Here is a 21271-nt window from a genome sequence, read left to right as displayed (position 1 = left end):
CAGAATCTCTGTACATGCCGATGCAGTGATTAAATGTACAAGGGGTCGAATTCAAGTCCCGACTCGCCAGAATTCGGACACCGACAGGGGCCTCAACATCCTCAATGCAACCTTACGCCAACAAGGTATGGCGCGGCGCATTTTTCAGCGGCCTTGTACGCGCATTGACACTGAACGCGCATAGTGCTTGTCCGTATTTTGGAGAGGCTGGAACGATTCTGGTGGATTATCAAGGTGATAATATTTTGGGATTTTGTAAAATTTCATGATGTATTAAATAAAATCAACATTGAGATAAAATAGTTTAATATATTCAACATACATTCATCTTATTCAGTTATTGAGCAACCACTTTACTGCAGATGTCAGACATGCCATAAGATGTCCTACTGTTTAGAGCAAAATAGTAAAGATACTTGTAGTTTGTATTTAGAGTTACGATGTATGTGAAAACTAAAAATATGAAATCTGGTAGTTGCAGACTGCACAAAACTGAGAGGGTTACGATAGAGAATCAAAGAAATATACAAAATGTTTGTTCATTGCGTGATTTGGCAAGCTCATTTTTTTCCCCCAACAGTTATGACTGTCCATCTAAACAACATGTTCACATGTAGTTACAAGCTTGTAGCTGTATGAAGGTGTGTGATGGCACCTGCCTACCTTGAGATGTTTTCATGCCTCATACCATTGTTTTTGTGATGCAGCAAATTTTTTGGGTGTGTCTTCAATGCAAGTCACACATCTGTGGTAATTACGTGTCCAAAACTTCCAGTTGACAAAAAGGGGCATGTTTTACTTTCAAAATATTTTCAAAGACGCTTTGGCAATATTTGTGCTTGCACAAATGCTGGTAATGCAGCATCAATTCAAAGGCTGTAAAACCTTTCGTGAGCTGCTGCTCAGTGATCCACTGCTACATCTTCATGCATGCAGCGTGCTCTCTGCCTGACGATGCATGCTCACTACTGGTATACCATTCTCATGCTTGCTAATGCTGGGGTAATGGTGGTGGTAAAACTTGCAATCAAGCGAGCATGGCATAATGCATGTGGTACTGCCAATGTAAACAGAAGAGAGAGAAGTACTGTATATAAGCTGTTATTTTCGCGAGGGTTTAATTTTCGTGAATTTCGCGTATCACATGTGGATCGCGAATTTAACAACACATGAAAATGTCTCCATGCGCTTTGTTAATAGTGCATTAAGGTAAGTGTCGGGGTCAAATCGCAAAAACAACATCTCGTGAAAATGTCTATGACCTCGTCATTCGCGAAAAAAAACAGCGAATACAGTACTGTAAAAGTGGATATTTTCGCATTTATTTCAGCCAGGTAAGATGAGTTTTGTGTGTTTTTAATTTTGGGCAATCAAGACATCAACTACGGGAACATACTGTATGGCGAGCAAAAATATTTCGCGTGCTATTTTTTGGTTGTGCGAAATATGCGAAAATTTCAACACCGTGAACATTTCCACTTTATAGTACCAGGTACATGGAACTGCCTGTTGAACAATGAGTTCAAGTTAGCAGAAACAAGCACGTTTGCAAGCGCACAGCACAAGGGAGTATGATGACACAAAGGGGGCGTGGCTTCTGTGCTGGTAGAGATACTTGTTACGCATATTTTCCAAACTCTGTATGCTCACTAGACCCTTATTAGGGGTCTTCATGCTACGCAGCTTTATCAGCGTTGTTTGCAAACATGAGTCAGTCATTGTTTCACTCATACTCGGTGAATAGATAGATGGGTCGTATGACCTTGATTTGAAAGGTAATTTTCTCAAGATAGAAACAACACTTTAGCATGAAATTTAAGAAATATCTTCATGATGTAATTCTTTTTCATGTAATTTAGTTCATTATCCACTCTCTATGGAATTTCAAAAACTACTTCAACACCCCAAACACCCTTGATGTAGGACAAATCTGCAGCTCAATGACACATATCACATTGCGTACAATTGCCAAGCCACTTTGACTTCGTTCAATATTACCAGTAACCCCACCAAAGCCATTTAGGAACAAAAAAAGATAACCTCCACATTTATGGTGTGTGCTTGTGTGAAATTTGAGTAATGCAACTTTCAGAGAGAGAGTCAGACATGAAAGGTTTGCAGCAGCCGTGTAAGCCCTTTCACAGCATGCTACATTTCACAGTAGTTCAATTTTTGAGAAGTTTACAAGCTGTCTGATACAAAAACGTATTTGCAAAAATAACTCAAAAAAAAAAAAATAAACTCCTGTGACTCAAAAGTTGTATACAGGGCTCAGGCTACCATAAGATACTAGTAGCCTTTTTGGAAATTTGGGGGCCTGTCATCAGTTTTTAGTGGCATCATGCCCTGGTACATGTGTATCGTATCTAAGGTGGATAATCACTAACTTTTGTCTTATAAAGTGATAATACAAAGTTCTTTCTCATTCCATCGACATGGTTCTCAATCCGGAAATCAGTCATGTGTGAAATTTTCATACAAGTCCCAAGTTACCAAATACAAAGCATATACAGTAGTCTCCATTTACACTGCTTTTGTTCATCGGTGTGTCATATTGTACTTGATGCCAGTGGTCTTCTTTTCCCTTATCATCCTTTTGCCAAACCATGTCACATAAGAACAGCTTGTATATAAATTTTATGCCTATTTTTGTCTCCTTACTCACTCAGACACGTACTCTCCAACCAACAAAATGTCTGAGATGCTCAACTTCGGTCCAGAGTGGCTGCGAGCCCTCTCCGGTGGTACGGGTGTGACGTCGCCGCCGCCGTCCCCTCAGTTCAAGCTGGCAGAGCATCGCTACGGGCGCGAGGAGATGCTGGCGCTGTTCCGAAAGTCAGACAGCATTCCACCAGAGTTGGAGGAGTTTCCGTCGATACTGCTGAAAGAGTGTCGGACACCAATGACGCTCACGCCTCTCAACGAAGACGAGCAGGTACTTCTTAGTGTCCTCTCTGTACAGATGGCAAGGACTTGTTAAGTTATTTGTTTGTGTTGAGAGAAAGATGCCAAAGCACAAACTTTTTCTTCTTACCTATTATTTAAACCCAGATACAAGTAACTAAAGTTTGCTGAGAAGTGGGATGGATGGCATATGATGGAAAATCATTGAAAATACACAAATTTTAGTGGAAAAATATGTGTGCGATTATCTTTCATTTCCAAGTTACAGACCAAAGCCATCTGCAGCTCATACAATGTGTTTGACATCCGATAATAGCATAATGATAGTAGTAATAATGATATGAATGATTTGGTCTCCTTTACTTCTGGTAACTACTTCAGTGTTAGCACCGTTCATCCAGTGGGCACTGTCATTATTCCCATAGCATTGCCAGGCACTGGTACCCATTTTTTTTCATGTCACTGCTGTTTCCATTTTTGCTGCTAATGTCACAGAACTGAAATATAATGCTGTATTGTGTTTTGCCCCATACAGCGGTACCTGTCTCAGTGTGTGAATAGTGCTGTGGTGATGAGACTACGAGGCAGGGGAGGGGCTCCCCCTCCTGCTAGGGGGAGGGGGACAGGCAGAGGTAGAGGTAAGTCTTCAACAGTTCTCCATGTTCCCAACTCCCGATTTCCTCATATTTTGAGGATAGAGATCAGAAAAAGGGCATGTTAAAGCTGATGTGTGCCAATTTTCATATTTTGTGGCCCGTAAAAAAAAAACCCACACTTTTGGTACAGATTTTATTACCAGTAAGTGCAGGATTGGGGAAAGTAAATTTCTTGTTATTGTCTTTTTATCTGCAGACAAAATGAGTCCCAAAGATGTCTTTTAAGACCCCCCCCCCCCCCCTTTTAATATCTTTCAGTTGCAGTCTGAGAGATTCCAGGGTAAGTGGTGTTGCAGAGCGCTGGTGTCAAGTTGAAATGATTGAACTTGAATTATACTTGGAAGCTGTAGCCACAGTTATGTTTTTCTTACAACATAGTATTTCAGTAGATCCATCCCCCCGTATAGTCTGTTGCTTTTACCTTCTTCACCAGTTTGGGAGGAAAGGGAGTGGGGATTAGAACGCTGGAAGGCGGAGATGGGCCCTGTTTATCAAAACTTACAATTGATTTTTAAGTCTTGGAGATCCTTTATAACTTCCAAATCAATTGTAAGTCCATTAATCAATCATAATATTTAAATTAATTATTTGTCTGTATAATCAAGAGACCTGTAATTGAAATAAATAATCCTTTCCTGTGGAATCAATTATAACTTTTTGAAATCACTCACAACTTCTCAAAATCTATAGTAACTCTGTAATTGTTCCAAATTATGAGTAGAGACCGTCTAGGTAAACTCAATTGTATGGCGATTTCCTGAAGCAAGTGGCTGTCATTCTCCTAGTCTTACCGAGGTCTTGTTGCAGATATTTGATTGTTGAACTGCTAATTTCCTATCAAACGTTTAATTTCCTTTTTACCCTTGAGTTGTGTTCTGTTCCTTGCATTGTGACTACTGTATGTGAATAGTACAGTAGCATATTAGCGCCTATGGTAGGTCAAATGTGCGCACTTTGCAAACTCAATATGCGTAAATTCTAGCATTACTTTTAAAAAAAAAAAAAATCTGCTTCAGGCCTAGGCATTGATATTTGATATTGACGGCTTCAGGGAAGAATTTGTGCTCTTTTCACAGCGCCGCATGCTACCAATCAGGGAGGTGTTAGAGAAGGTGATGAAACAAAAGACATTTCTTTTTAAGTATGCATCATCCCTCATTCACATCAAATCGAGCAAGCAGCGCTTTGCTCTCCTATTTAATATTTTTGGCAGCAGTTATTAGTGTCTATAGAACAGGACATGTGAACAAAAAACAGAAAAAACTTGTACTTCTTCAACTGTAAAACGCTAAAATCATGCGGATATACGCATTAGCCAATTATTTTATCTGAAAGATTTCACATTCAGGTAGTAAACCTGGCAATCAGAATCCTGCACAAATGCATGCAAGGTGGTTAAATGATGACATAAATGGTATCCCGCGACGTACCAAATGAAAATCAGCCATTTTGTTGAATTATATGTTTTTTTAAAAAGGTTGTTCTCTGGGTTGCCAAAAACTGGAAATTATTTTGGTGCTGGATCTAGTGGCGCTAGCCACTACACTGCAGTGCACTGAAGCACACGCTAATGCTAGCACAGCGTGCCATGCATGCATTGTATAACATGCAGTGGCATGGGAGTGACTATGTACACGCACACACAGTGCATGCATTTCTCTGCGGCTGTCCTTGAGTGGATGTGAGGTGGCGCTACACAACGCGGTAACCCGGGGTACTACGGTACCCCGGGGTAACGCGTGATGCATCAAATGCTAAGTTTTTGTGCGATACTGATGTTGCTTTTTTTAGTCCTGGGATATTGATAACAAGAAGATTTGAAGAAAAAAATGAAAGGATTTGTTCCGTAACATATAATCAAAGAGTTCCACACAGGATTTCAACGTTTCCTCTGAAATACAGCTTCAAATGGTTAGAATCAAGAACCTCTCATTTGGTCACCATTATCAAAACTGTACAGAAGAGCGGCTTGGAGCATGGAACATCAAAGCCAGTGAAATGCTAAGCATCCAATTGTCATGCTAGGGAACCTATGCATAAATTTGGACGAATTAGATAGAGATTCCACTCCATCTCTATCACTTCCCTGCTACTAATTAAAGCTCCCTGATTGACTGCCAGTAAAACTGTAACTTACCCTAAGATGAGGAAAAGTGAAAACCACTGTAAAATAAGGTTTTCCAGAATGTTGCAAAAATTAGGTTATTTTCTTTGTGATGGCAGTGCGTGATGTGGCTGTATACACTGCCTTTCATGTTTTTGCCGTTACTACTGAAGCCATCAGCACTGCAGTAAAGTGATCACTTTGCGCGCCTGGCGCCCCGGCCAGCCCATCAAGCCTGCAAGGGTCAAGTCAAGTCAAGCAAGCGAGCAGTGGATCAGCGTGTGTGCGCATTGAGCATGTGAGGAAGACATCACATGAATGAGTTTTGTTTGGTCTGCATGTAATAATCTGATCAGCCGCAGGTTTCAAAAAACAATGTCAAGACACCACAAATACCCTCCAGTTCCTGAAACCCTAACACATAAAACTTGAAACAATGCATGCACAACTTTCACATTCGGTCACATTGCATAAATATTTTATGTCAGATTGTGTAAATTTGACCGGGCAGACATTATATGTCGGGGTTCCTTCAATGTGACCTTTGTCATTACCTTGGCGGTGCGTTTACATGCTAAATAGTGAATGTGTTTTTATGTTGCAGCAGCACGGCTTCTACAAGTACCAATAAGTGGCTAGCACAGCCATGCCCAATTTTAGTTGAAGTAAACAGTCATTGTTTAATTTTGTAGTGAATTGTTGTTTGAGCAGACAGTGCCAAAAACTAGGCTTATCCAGTAATTGTTATTTTGATGAAATTGATCATAAGTTAGACAATTAATTATAAGTTGAAATCAAGCATAAGTCTCTTCATAAAACGGAAACCTGTAGTTGATTGAAAGTTATAATTGATTATGAGTGGGTCAGAGTAATCTTTGATATCACAATCAATTGTAGCTCTCGCTTGATAAAACAGGGCCCTGATCTGAGCGTCAGTTGTGTAGAATCCCAACCAAAGAGTTTCATTTTCCAAATTAACCATAACTGCTCGAGAATAAGGTTACTTGTGTCATTAGAATGACTCTTATTTCCTCTGAAGTAAGAGTTCTGACAGAGGGAGGGTACAATAGCTACCAGACTCAAAAGCAGTCAAATGTTTTATCTTAGTAAATTTTTCTGTAAAAGAATTAGCAATGATGCTACATCTTCTCTGTTTTTCCAGGTCGCGGTCGTGGTGACTACCAACGGAGTGGGAGTGGTTACGAGGACGAGACGATAGGGTTCCCTGGCAGGAGAGAGTTTCAAAGAACCATTAGTTGGGATGAGAGGTAAGCCATTGGAAACCATTTTAAAACTTTACATTGCTATAGCCACACATTGCTTTTCGTGGTGAGGAGATCTAAAGTTCAAGTATAAAGAATTCTTCAAAAAATGGACTGTCTAATTTTAGTGCAGTGGAGAATAATGATGTCTTAAAACCCAAACAAACACAACCTTGGAACAATTGTGAGATCGCTCTCTCAGCATGACATTGCAACGTTCGGGACTGATATTGTTGCATTGTGATTAGGTCAGGATTAAGTATTTACTTCCATTCCTTCCTTCAAGTTTAGCTTGTGAAATGAAATCAGCACACTCCTCGTCATTGACCGCTTGTGGGCGAATCTCGCTATCGATGGTCAAGTCGAAGCAACTAGGTAATTTAGTCTGTTGCAGTGGTGCTTTTGTGTGCCCCGTGAGTAGATATCACATGCAGCAATGACACCAGTGTGAGGGCCTTTGAGAAAGCTGCAATAAATATTAAAATGGGGTCCTGAAGATGTTATTGGTCTGTACTCGGCAATTGTTAGAAAGAACAATGTGAATGATAACGATACAAACTTTTGACATTTCATTCATGCAGCAATCTCCACGACACCAGGGGCATACGCACCGAGCCGAGGGGTAACTTTGAGGACTCTGGCCCGCCCTCTCCCCGCAAGATCATCGACAGGGACAGGGGGAGCTCCAGCGATAACTGGCGCTCCCCCCGCAGCGAGAGGCTACCGTCCAAGACAGATGACGAGGATGACGGGTGGAGGCACGGTTCCGGGAAGTCCACGTCTCGCCCGCCGCCCTCGAGAGAAGACGAGAACTGGAGAATGTCATCAAGTGAGGAGAACAAAATATTTGATGATACACTGAGATGCTATGAATTCAAATCACATCAATAGTGGTGTAGTTTTTGTACAATTCTGTGTGCAAAGGTGTGTTCAGTGGTGTCTGAAGGTATGATGATGTTCACATGTGGACTTGAGTTACTTAACACCTTCTTCCCTAATGACACTGGTTCATGGTAAAGTTGACAAGACTTTTATTCATTTGGCAATACATATGTTCATTACAGCTGCTTGATTAAGCTGCTGAGCATTGGCAAATGAGACTCTATATCAATTCCAGAGTATCATGTTTGTTTGATTGTCGAATATGTATTTTTGCTTTTGAAATTGCTTTCTTGGTCTTGCTTATGTGAGACGAACATTAATGTAAAGTTAATTGAAAAATACCCCCTGATGCTTGTTATCGTCAAACCTGCATCAAGACCTGATCGTAATCACATGAGAATATATTTGATGTCCTCATTGAGTCTCATTTTGTGAGATCGTTTGTTTGGTTTCATCTTGTCAGATCACCGTGATGGCATAGTTTCTTGCCCAAGAATTCATACTCACTGTATGTAGAGAACAATTTTCTGAGTGTTGGCCATAATATTTGTAGATATTAACCAGAGATATTGTGGCCAAATCTCCATCTTGACCAGATTCGCCAAGGTCAAACTGGCACCAGCCGAGAGAACGAGGGCTTTCATTCAACGACGGCGATCGGGACCGCGACAGAGATCGGGACCGGGACCACTTCGATCGGGATCGAGGCCAGCGGGAGCGGCGGCACAGCGGCCGCTCGTACCAGAACAACTGGCACGAGGAAGAAGAGGTGCCCGAGTGGTCGCTCGACGATGCCTTCGACGGGGAATCTCTCGGCATGTTTGATTCTTCAGGGGCATTCTGTTCGGGCAAGGTAAGGCTGTTTTTTTAGATGCCATCTCTCTACACCAACACTGCTAGAGGTCTAATGCTTGCCCCTCTTCTCCCCCTATCCACAAATGGATTGTTCATTGAGGCCTAAGAATCCCAGGAAAGCTGTACATCAATTGACTATGTCTTGGGTAGTGATTGATTACATTGATTTTGACCAAATTACATGTGCAAGCTAAAGGAGCATAACATATGTGATATCTTGCTTGCCCTTAGAGAGAGGAGAGACTTGTGTATTTGTGTAATTGCTCATTTTTGGGGATATCACAGTGAACACTGAGCTATGGATATAAGCTACAAAGAAGTAGGAAGTTGTTACCTTCCTCACCTAGTAGAGCAACTAGAAAAAAAAAATCATCATTTTGCATTCTTTCTGTCTGTCTCTTCACCCTCACTTGGAAAATCAAAGAAAGCCCTGCATAAGGCATCATTTACCATTTGCAGATGAAAAAAAACAAAAACAGCATTAGTGCTTTAAAGTAGTTCTAAAATGTGAGGTTAGGATAGAAATATCCACTGTAAAAATTTGAATCCATATAATCGATTCTAAGTATTGTTAATTACACAAAATGTGGACAATATTTGTAATAAAAAAATTGTTTCCAGACTAAACCGTCTACAGTTTTGGTTTATTGAGAGAAATACTGATATCTCCTAGTATTTTAGGCCTTATTGCAAAAATTTTATATGGTAGGATGTTTTGTGATACAACAGGGGGGCATTTCATGAAGCATTTTGTCGGATGAATTTGCTGTCAGCCAATCTTGTGCAAGGATTTCGGTAGCTTTTAACAGTTTGTCAGACGAAATGTCTGACAAAAATCTTCATAAAATGCCCTCCAGACCTACATATATGCATTAAATGTGATATCTCGAAAAATTGTTAAATCACTGCTCCCAGAGGTAAACAGGACCTTTAAACAACTATGATCGAGGTACGTGTATGTTATCTCCTAGATCAAGACACGTACAGCATTCACCGGGGTTCAGCTATATTTAGAATAGCTCCTTCCTGTTTGCCAGTCGTCAACTCTTCTCTTTCAAATGTTTATCTTGCAGGGTACAGACGACGATCTACTAGAACCATTAGAAAGTGAAGATTCCAAGGCTGAGATTGGTGAGATGCAATGCTCTTTCTCGTATATCCTTTGTCTGCCGAAGTGAGGCTGTGTGTGGAGGTTGCGTGGGCATCACAATTTTTTGTTGTTGTGATTGTGGTTTTATTTTTAAGTGGTCTTTCCTGGAGCACATGAATGCTCTTGAGCAATCTACCATGGGACTTGGCTGGAAGCCCCCTTCAAAGTTCCAGGCAAAGTATGTTGCCCAAGGATGCAACTGCTCTTGTCAGGAGACTTGAAGGGGAATTCCCCCTGCTATTATGTTGCTTTGTATGAAAACATAAAAGAGTGGAAAAAGTAGATCAGTGAAAATTTGGGGGAAATGGGGCACATGTTAACACGGTATACTTGGGCAAGTGTTTATGGGATATGCGTGTTGTAGCAAAAATCATCCCGTCCTCAACAGGTTTTTTTAAAAAGTTTTGAATTGTGAAAATTTAGAAACTAGTAAGACAAAAATGGCAAGTCTGTGTGATTTAGGTGTTGAGCAGCTCTCCATTTGCATTCGTACACAAAATTCACCAATTTTCATGTTTCTTCAGAAAAAATTGTCTTCAGACCTGCTCTTGAATCTATATATTTGTCAGTCAGAGGATAAGTTCTGTCTGTGCCCAAATACTTGAGAAAAACAAAAAGAATTAGCAAAATTATGTGTGCCAAACGAATGGAGTGCTGCTCAACACGTAGATCACACAGAGTTTGCAATTTGTCCTACTTTATCATTATCATAGTCTCTTGTCACATAAAATGATGAAATGGAGTGTAGCATATTTGGATGAACCCAGGCCATTAACCCTATTTTAACTGGGCTATTTGAGACCAAGTTTTTACTGGGGGGGCTCAATTTGACCCCCCCTTCAGATCTCGGCCGCCGATCGCATGATTGCCGTGAAATTTTGCCTAAAGATAAAGCCGGATGTCAACTACAAGATTACATGGTCATACAATCGAAAAATATTACCTTTCTATTTTTAATAAATTAATTATGCAAATTTATGCATGAAATCATATTTTCACCTATAACTTCATTAAAAAGACTGAAGGATTGCTAAATTTTTGTGTCAGAATTCCTCAAGACGCATCAACCAATTTTCTTGTAAAAAAATAGCACAATCAAAGTCAATTTCTTTTGTTTTTTATTGTTTTGTTAATTTCTTATGTATTTTTTGTTTTTTCGACCTTTTGTTTTCTATTGTTTTTTGCCAAAATTTGTTGCAGGCACTTTTTCAAGCTTATCTACACTAGACTGGATTAATTTCAATGGTGAAAAGTTGAAATCTAATTTATATCAATTTAACCAAAAAACACAATTTGCATTGGATTTGCACACGATATCATGAATTTGAGCTGTTTTCGGGTTGACATGCATATGCAAAACATTACGTAACTTCAGAATGGTGTACCCGGACGTCGCAAATTTGGTCTCAAAATATGCGGGAGACTTCAATGAAAAAAGTCATAAACGACGCGGCAAAATCTTTGCGCGTTGCGGAATCGTGGCGCGAAACGTCGAGGGAGGGGTCAATTTGAACCCCCCAGTTAAAATAGGGTTAAGGCAAAGGATAAGCTTTCTTTCATTATTTGTGCTTAAGTAATTGTTCAGAGTGATAGCAGTTACTATGCAGAAGTTGAATATTGAGTAGCATTTTCATAAAGTGTCTTGCGAGGAAATTGATTTGGAAGACCTAACCATTACAAATATATTTTGTCCTGTTTTCTGTAGACAATCATGAAGCTGAGGACATTAATCAACAAAGTGATAAAAAGCAATCCAGAGATAGAGACTCTGACGATCGAAAACCTTCTTCCAAACACACAAGTGCCGACGACGTTCTTGATGAGATGTATAGTTCAAAGTCAGACTCTCGCGACAGCGCGGAGAAATTAGATAAGCTACGTTTAAACTTCAACAGTACTTCTTCCAAAGCTGCCGCCAGCCGGGACATGCCACAGAGTGGTAGCAGCGTACTAAGCAATGCCAAAGGTGCAACAAGTGCAGGACCCAACACAAAAAGCAATATTAGTAATCAGGTGCTGAAGGAAAGCAAGGTGGAGAAGCTAGCCGTGCAAGGGGTGGAGGTGCTCCCGGGCGTGGTTATCGGTGGATCCGCCGGGGAGGGCGTGGGCGGGGCCGCTAGCGATGCGGAGGCAAAGAGGACCGACTCTCGGAAGAGCATAGAGGACATTGTGGAGAACAGCGTCGCCGCCAGCATGGCAGCCATGGTGGCGGCCACGAGCGGCACCGGCCCGGAGGCCGCCAAGCCAAAGGGCGAGGTGGCAGTGGTGTCCACACCGGGCGTGGCAGCACCCCCACCCTCATCGAGTGCGGCGGCTGGAATTCTGAAGGATGATGATGAGGAGGACCAGCTGAAGCACTTGGAGAAAGCTGCCGAGAGCTTGATGGCAGAGCTCACTGAAGAAGTAAGTTTGCTTCACCTTGTTTATGTCTTTCAGTCAGCGTGAATTCTGGTAGAGCTCTGGAACTTACTTAGAACTCGTGACGTTCATTGCTTATTAATGTGCACATTTGTTTGTTGCAATGATTTGTGTAGCTCCATTTAAAATGAAAACATTTTCCTTATGTTGCACATTGATTTTTATGCCTCCGCCAACGAAGTGGCCGGAGGCATTATGTTTTCGGGTCGTCCTTCCGTCCGTACGTACTTACGTCCGTCCCGTTTTGTTTTTGTCGATATCTCAAGAACCGTGTGGTGGTTTTACATCAAACTTGGTATGAGGGTATATCCTGGGGGGATAATACTTTGTTTGGATTTTAGGGTCACGGGGTCAAAGGTCAAAGGTCAGGTTATTTTGTGGAAAAAAAAGGTTGAAATTTCATGTTTTTCTCCATATCGCGCAAATGGTTCCTTCATGGAACTTAGTATATATGCATGTACCGATGGGCAGTGATTATCTAGGGAAGTTGAGGGTCATGGCTCAGGGGGTCAAAGGTCAAGGTCAACTCCTCAAAATATCACTACTTTCCTTATATTTATGCAATGCCTGAAGGATTTTTTTTAAACTTGATGTATGCATGTATTACCCAATATATATTCTGTGGGAAGTTTCTTACCCAAAGGTCAAAAGGTCAAAGGTGAAGTGAAAGTGCTAAATTGCACTTTTTCCTCCATATCTCGAAAGTAACTCAAGGTATCATCATGAAACTTACATATTTATGCATGTTCTACCTAACAGTGATTCCCTTTGGAACTGTGAGGTCAAAGGTCAAAGGCCAGGCTTAGATAATACTATTTTACCATTTGATACTGAAATTATACTTTTTCTCAATACCTTGAAAATTACTCAATGCATAAACTTATAAAAGGGTCAAAAGTCAAGTAAAAATCATCAGTTCCCCAAATACCTGCACTCTGACGTTTTAATCATTCATCCAATTGAACCTAGTTCTAGGAAAGTGAACATTCTGCACATTTGTGGCAAACCTGTCATTTTAATATTTTGCCAATTGTGTGAAACTGTCATCACACATTGTCAAGACATTGTACTATAGACCTGTTAGGAGAACCATGCATTATGGCGGAGGCATACCAGTCGACATTTCTAGTTTTTAGCTCACCTGAGCCAAAGGCTCAAGTGAGCTATTGCGATCGCCCTTCGTCCGGCGTCCGTCGTGCGTCGTGCGTAAACTTTTTACATTTTCATCTTCTTCTTGAAAACCCCAAGACCGATTTTCATCAAACTTGGCAGGTAGCATCCCTAGGGGGTTAGGAACTCAATTTGTTAAAATGGGCACCATGCCCCACCCAGGGGGCCCCCAGGGGGGCCCAAACCCCCCAAAATTAAGGAATCTGTAAAAATCTTCTTCTCTAGAACCAGAAGTGATAGAGCTAAGTTAATACTATGAGTTAGTACATTGATGACTGTAGTTTCAAGTTTGTTCATGGCAGAATCAGGGGTGCCCCCCTTGGGACCCAGGGGAGGGGGGTGGGGAAGGGTTCTAATGGGGCCTAAATTGTACATTTTCATCTTCTTCTTGAGAACCCCATGACCCATTTTCACCAAACTTGGCAGGTAGCATCCCTAGGGGGTTAGGAACTCAATTTGTTAAAATGGGCACCATGCCCCACCCAGGGGGCCCCCAGGGGGGCCCAAACCCCCCAAAATTAAGGAATCTGTAAAAATCTTCTTCTCTAGAACCAGAAGTGATAGAGCTAAGTTAATACTATGAGTTAGTACATTGATGACTGTAGTTTCAAGTTTGTTCATGGCAGAATCAGGGGTGCCCCCCTTGGAACCCAGGGGAGGGGGGTGGGGAAGGGTTCTAATGGGGCCTAAATTGTACATTTTCATCTTCTTCTTGAGAACCCCATGACCCATTTTCACCAAACTTGGCAGGTAGCATCCCTAGGGGGTTAGGAACTCAATTTGTTAAAATGGGCACCATGCCCCACCCAGGGGGCCCTCAGGGGGCCCAAGCCCCCCAAAATTAAGGATTCTGCAAAAATCTTCTTCTCTAGAACCAGAAGTGATAGTGCTTAGTTAATACTATGAGTTAGTACATTGATGACTGTAGTTTCAAGTTTGTTCATGGCAGAATCAGGGGTGCCCCCCTTGGGACCCAGGGGAGGGGGTGAGGAGGGGTCCTAATGGGGCCTAAATTGTACATTTTTATCGTCTTCTTGAGAACCCCATGACCCATTTTCACCAAACTTGGCAGGTAGCATCCCTAGGGGGTTAGGATCTCAATTTGTTAAAATGGGCACCATGCCCCACCCAGGGGGCCCCCAGGGGTCCCAAACCCCCCAAATGAAGGAATCTTTATAAATCTTCTCTAGAATCAGAAGTTATAGAGCTGAGATAATACTATGAGTGAGTACATTAATGACTGTAGTTTCAAGTTTGTTCATAGGAGATCCAGGGGTGCCCCTCTTGGGTAGGGGGGGGGGGTGGTTGGAAGGGTCCAAATGGGGGCCTGAATTGTACATTTTCATCTTCTTCCTGAAAACCTCATGATGGATTTTTGTCAAACGTGGCAGGTAGCATCCCTAGGGGGTCAGGATCTCAATTTATCAAAATGGGCACCATGCCCCACCCAGAGGGCCCCAGGGGGCCCCAATCCCCCCAAATTAAGGAATCTTAAAAAAAATTGGGCCTTTATTGTACATTTTCATCTTCTACTTGAGAATGCCTGGTCAAATTTTGGTAGAGCTGTGAATAATTTAGGTTAGTGACTGCGTGAAAGGTGAACTTGCGATACTCAGGTGAGCGCTAGACCCGCGGGTCTCTTGTTTAATTTTTTAAATCAATTAGTTTTCTGCATTATTCTTGAAATGTACACACTTACCTTGTCAAGATACATCTGCTATCAAATATCAGAATTTATGCATGCATGCTTGTATTTTCAGGTAATGAAAATAGTTTTCTATTAGTGGATACGTTATGATTAATGCCAGTCTAATACAAGGTAGCTTTTTGTGAGTACCCGAAACTTCCACATAGCACTGAAGAATTGATTATGATTAGTGAGTGTGATACTGAATTCAGATTTGTTGAGAATAGCAAATATTACTTCTCCACTACATCAGATTGATCTTTGAGTCTGTGTCACTTTTGCTGGGAAAGCTATTTGGTTTGCACTGTTTGGTTTAATGAACCAGAGTGGTAGTTTTCAATTGATGGCATAGTACAAAGTCAATAAAAAACAAACAAACAAACATGACATTTTTCTTCATTTCACAAAACACTCAAAATTATTTATGCACGAGTAAGGATGGTATGTAGGCAAGGTTAAATGATGCGAGCTGAAATTCCTCCTCTTGCCAGGACGACGACAAACTTGGAAATGAGCTGACCATGGATGGAGGGTTAAAGGTGAACATCAACCTCCCACAGCTACCACCGACCCATGAGCATGCACACAAATGGTTCTATAAGGACCCTCAGGGACAAGTGCAAGGTAAGAGACCGGAGATTCAATTAGCCTCACTTCTGCTTGTCGTGCTTTCCCCATCATTCAAACCGACAACAACAATGACTCTAACACTTGTGAATATGTAGTAGGATACAGTTGAGACACCTGGTGGGACAGGGATCAGGATCTTGCCTTTGAAGTTTGAATCCTGAAATGATGATGGTGCTTACGATGATAATGGTAGTGATAATAAAATGACACTGCTTCTAATCCAAACAATCATGGTAATAATACCGATATACCAGTACATAATTATAATGATTTTAGTACTGTAAGTGTTGAAGGGTTGCGCAAGTGAGGATGATAACACTACTATTTATTATAGGATGACAACATTTGGGCATATGGAATTAGAGCAAGAAATTTTCTTATTTTTCGTCAATTTATGTCTGCACTATTGAACTTCATCTCTTTCCACTACCATCATCCCTTTGTATATCTCTCTCTCACCCCTTCTGTCTCTCTCGCTCACTCACTCGCTTCATCCTTTCATCCCTGTCCGCGCTCCTATCGCCCTCACTTCCCTCCTCCAGGCCCATTTACATCGAGTGAGATGTCCGAGTGGTTCAGCGCAGGTTACTTCACCATGACGCTGCAGGTGAAGCGGGGGTTGGACGAGGACTTCGAACCCCTGGGGATCCTCATCAAGAGATGGGGACGAGTGCCATTCTTGCCGGCCCAAGAGCCCACGCACAATCACATCACAGTGAGTCCCAAGACTTTTTTTTTTTAAATAACCACCACCCCTTCTTTCCCTCTCATCACTTTAACCGTTTTCTGGTTAAATTTTTTTAAGCATCATTGGAATAGATAAATATTTAAGTGTTGACTTGGTAATATTTTGAGATTTGATTTTAAAAGGAAATGAAGTAATGTATAGACATTGTTGGATTATTGAGAGGTACTTATAAGCTGTGAGTTGCTTGTGTGCTTATGTTTGTATTTGACAAGCTTGGTTGCAAACTTGAAATTTGGACTATACCATCTCCAATCTTACCAAGAAAAATTTTACTTCACTTCTGCAGAAACTCTCGTTCTTGTTGCAACTGATTGACATATTGCTCTACATCAACATAAATAAGCTTGATGTAGGGCAATTTGTCAATCAGTTGCAATAAAAACAACCTGATGCAAGAAGGTCATCACTTTAAGCAGTTATTCTCTCTAATTGTTTGAAGGTTGATATTTGTAATAGCAGAGACTTTGGATTGACCAGTCACAATCTGAGTTAATCGGTAATTTTGACCAATAGGGCTAGTTAGTATCATGGCCTTTGTTTGTGTTTGCAGCAGAAACCATCAACTCCTACAGGGAACCCCACAGTGGGGCCCGCCGCGGCCGCCCCCGCCCCTTCAGGCCCCACCGTTGGCCCGTCGGTCAGCCCCACCCCTAATGCATCGGCCGCTGTGACGGCGGCTGCTATAGCCGCCCAGCAGCAGCAGCAGCAGCAGCAGCTGGCTCAGCAGCAGATAGCGGCCCAGATGGCCCAGCTCCTGGCCCAGCACCAACTCATTCAGCAGCAACAGCAGCAACAGTTGCTGCAACAGCAGCAGCAGCAGCAACAAGTCTTCCAGCAGCTCTTGAATCAGCAGCAGTCGCTGATAAGGTGAATCACATTAGCTGCAGCAACCACAAAAAATCTTTAAGTAGGATTGTCTCACTCAGTGCATGATAATGATGTCGTCACTTTTGAATAATCAGTTCATGTATCTTTAACAAAGATTTACACCAGTCATTCCATACTACTGAAGAGTAGATATGTCAGTTTGCATAAACAGTAGATTCTTTACTGACCCTGATTCTTGTGCGGAAGAAGTGAATCCAATCCTGTGTAACTATGGCCATCTAAATTATGGCTTTCTTTTCCTGGATTAAAATTGAAGTCACTGTATTTGTCCTTCACTATTTTCAAGTCAGTATTCTCGTCCTGTTTAGGGATATCATTTGCTACTTCAAACCTGGTTAGTATCCTGTCAGTGGACCTTTTAAGCCCATTGAATGAGACTGTCACTAGTTGCCTGTGAATTGCTTGTGGTCACTTTGTAGAGTGCAGGCCAGTCGGATCTACCAGGAGCTGATCCAGCGGGGCAAGACGCTGACCCTGCCCCAGCAGCAGACCCTCCGCCAGCAGCTAGCCACCCTGCAGCAGCAGCACCAGGTCGTCATGCACTACCAGCAGCAGATGCAGAGGCACCGCGGCCTGGCCATCCCCGCCGGGGTGGGCGTCGACACTCCGGCCACCAGCCTCTCCGCCACCAGCGTGGCAGGGGGGATTCCCCCTGGTGGTCACGCGGTCAGCGCCGCCGCAGCAGCAGCAGCGGCCGCGGCGGCTGCTGCTGCTGCAGCTGCCAAGGAGAAGAACGAAGGCCCGGAGATCGGCGTCTGGAACTCAGTCCCCACAAAAAGTAAAGGTCTGGTGTGTCTGTGTGTTTATGGGCTGGGACAATAATAGTAACAGAAAAAGTAATGTCAAGTGTCATATAAATGTAATTCAGGCAAATGTATGGGCTTCTCAAAGTCAATTTTCTCATCAAAATAGCTTGATTTAATATGCTAGAAAGATTATTTTTGGGAAGGGGGGTGAGTCCCTTTGTTTATTGAACCCTGTTTGTGCCAGGAAGGTTGGACAGTAGTGTGTACAAGGATAAAGGGTTTTCTGTGCAAACAGGCATTCAAAGTACACAGAGGATTAGGAAGACAAGGTTCTTCTATTCTAAACTTTTAGAACAGATAGAACATTAGTTCCATGTGAGTGGAAGTGAATGAAGTCCTTCAAAACCAAGTATATTCAGATGTAATGATTATGGCATGGATGAATGGATTTATCAGAGTATTTGAATAATTGCTTTTTAAAAAGATATAGTATAAAAGGATTTATAAATACATTTTTGTGACCAGTATTTTCTGAAAAAAAAATCTATATTGAGTTGTATTGTTGGAGTGTTTTTCTCTGTCCAAAAGCTTGCAGCTCATGAAAATATTCAGAGGTGTGATGATTATTGTAGAAGCAAAATTGTAACATGCAGCTTTCCCTAATCAGTGGTATCATTGCCACATTGTTCACTATGCCATGGTACCATAACACCATAATCATATTGTATGGTGGAGTGTAGACACGTAAATATGATGATGTTTGCAGAGTTATTTTGTTTTGTTTTGTTATGTTTTCCCTGTGGACCAAAGATTACATACTCACCATTCAGTTTCTTGTCTACCACCACAGGAGCCGACTGGGACATTGGGGTGTGGGACCCAGCCATGGCCAGGGAGGTCATGGAAGAGGTAAAAACAAGCAAACTTTCCCCCTCTTCTTCTTTTTTTTTTTTTTTTTTTAGCCAATCGGTCCAATTTTATTTATATACTTTTCTCATTTGTCCTTGCTTCACTTTGCCGTTTTATTCAAAAGTCACAGTAAATTCAGTCTAACGCTGTGAGCATGATAGTTAGGCCAAAAAAAAAAAATTGTTGCATTGGCGTAACATGAGATTTTCAAATAGGGTCGGTCGGGCGGATTTTTTTTTTTTTTTTTTTTTTTTTGCTACCTGCATTTTACGTGTAAAACTCGTGCTCAGCTCAGTAAACAGTTACAACTGCTGCACCGAATGTGCTGTGTTCATCTATTCTACAAATCATTTATGAGGCCGATATTACTGGAATTATACCCCTTCACAGAATTTAAAGATGTTGAAATCCCTATCCTGAATGTTTTCACTTCATATTTTACTATTTTGACTTAGATAAGATAGATGCAAATTGACCCATATGTACGATCTTTTCATCGCACACGGCGATCTCTATTACAATCCCACATATACAGATTCGTGTAAGTTCTCCACACAAGAAACCTATGGCAAAACTGTGCACAATACATCGCAGTCTGAATGCTACGTATACACTGAATAAATCTTGTTAGAGTACGTGTCCGTGTTGGAAACAGATGACGTACTGATCAAGGAAGGCTTATGCGAGGCGCTAGATCTCTCCCTCGTACATCAGATATCCCCAGAGCCGTTTCCACTTCCGGGTTTGTGCGATCGCGATTGCAATCAACAAGATATTTGATATCGATAGCAAAAAAAAATAATAAAAAAACATGGGGTCGGCGGAATTTTTAGGGTCGGGCGGGTTACGCCAATGCAACAATTTTTTTTTTTTTGGCCTTAAATAGAACTTCATTTTGATATTTCATCCCAAAATGACTGAATGTAAGTTATATTCGTAATGATGATAATAAAGGTAGAATTATTATTATTAGTAGTAGTAGTTATTAAAACAAAGTGGCGGAGGGGGGGGGAGAGAAAAAAAACCAAAAAACAATTCTTCCACAGAGAAGGTCATTCAAAGTCACATGTGTCAGATCATGAAGGCGATGATGTGAATGTTTTGTGACGCTCCTTTCTCTTTCTGTCGCGGTGACTTCCTCTTCCACAGGAGCGGCGACAGCAGGTGCGGCAGAAGGTGGAGGAGGAGAAGAGGAAGACGGAGGAGATGCACGAGGAGGTGGAGAAGCAGCGGGCGGAGGAGCGGAGACAGGAGGAGCTCAAGCTCAAGCAGCAGGTGGAGATGATCGACAAGAAGTGAGAACGCAAAACTTTCTCCTCCCACTCCCGCAATGTGTCATTTTCTTTCACCTCCCACTCATAGGGTCCGTTGTTCATCCGTGATCGAGTTCTTCTGTCTGGAAGTTCATCATTTATTGTAGCAGCAAACTTGTCAGACTCTTGTCATAATTTCAGGATGTAATTTGCTGTAGCATCTGAGCGAATGTTCTGGGTCAGGGTTGGAAGTTGGAATTTTATGAAATGACTTTGCAGCATCGTGTCACATTGCTCACTAGATGTTATATTTATTGCTGTGCTTGATTTAATGTTTTACAAGTTGCTGTTTATGATGAAAAAATGTACATTCAGGGACCATGGTTATAACACAATTTTGTTCAACTTCGTCACACCCGTATAATTTAATTTGATTTAATTTGAGAAGCAGAATAAATACGAAAGAATTAACAATTAACATGAGACATGATAAAGAGCTTGGCCACTTTGGTAGTGTTCAAAGTTGAGCACATAAGTCTGTTGAGTCAAACAAGTAGGTGGAAATTGAGTTACATTTTCAGGGTGTATGTATGAAGAGTTTGTTCGCAAAAACCGATAAGTCCATACAGTTGAACCTCTCTTATCCGGCCTCCCTTTATCTGGATCTCTCTATTATACGGACGCAATCTCGCCGTAAATTTTTTAAAAATAATTACGGGAGGAAAGGGGGATTCCCAACTCCTTGAGATCTCCTACACAAACACAATGAATTACATATACTTGATACATTTCTGAATAATTATTTAGGTAAATCATCCCAAGAATTTATAAAAGAAAATGACTTCATTCTTGCAAACACGAACCTCTATTTTGGGGTCTGTTACTGAGTGTAACAATGAAAAGGTTGCAGTATACATCACATTACTACATGTGGTACTACAATGGGCTACATCAGTACATGTGTACATGTATGTATATGTACATGTATAAAGCACTGAGTCTCCCGTAT

The 21271-nt window shown here is 41.5% G+C and overlaps 1 protein-coding gene across 1 annotated transcript in view; it reads left to right on the top strand.

Moving 5' to 3' along the window:
- LOC139742736 (uncharacterized) overlaps nt 1-21271 on the top strand; it is a 39593-nt gene that overhangs the window by 2413 nt on the left and 15909 nt on the right. The window contains exons 2-14 of the mRNA XM_071653260.1: nt 2670-2935; nt 3440-3542; nt 6827-6932; nt 7508-7755; nt 8405-8661; nt 9737-9794; nt 11519-12216; nt 15580-15712; nt 16261-16433; nt 17020-17333; nt 17774-18132; nt 18951-19009; nt 20159-20304. Coding sequence (XP_071509361.1) covers nt 2693-2935; nt 3440-3542; nt 6827-6932; nt 7508-7755; nt 8405-8661; nt 9737-9794; nt 11519-12216; nt 15580-15712; nt 16261-16433; nt 17020-17333; nt 17774-18132; nt 18951-19009; nt 20159-20304 — 2897 coding nt within the window. The 5' untranslated portion in view covers nt 2670-2692. The remainder of the gene's footprint in view (nt 1-2669; nt 2936-3439; nt 3543-6826; nt 6933-7507; nt 7756-8404; nt 8662-9736; nt 9795-11518; nt 12217-15579; nt 15713-16260; nt 16434-17019; nt 17334-17773; nt 18133-18950; nt 19010-20158; nt 20305-21271) is intronic.

The sequence above is a fragment of the Diadema antillarum genome, unplaced genomic scaffold (genome assembly GCF_040938485.1).
Source record: "Diadema antillarum isolate AM-2024a unplaced genomic scaffold, OU_Dant_1.0 seq00001018_RagTag, whole genome shotgun sequence".
Taxonomy (NCBI): domain Eukaryota; kingdom Metazoa; phylum Echinodermata; class Echinoidea; order Diadematoida; family Diadematidae; genus Diadema; species Diadema antillarum.
Note: the sequence above shows the minus strand (reverse complement) of the source record. Positions and strands in the feature narration are given on the sequence as shown.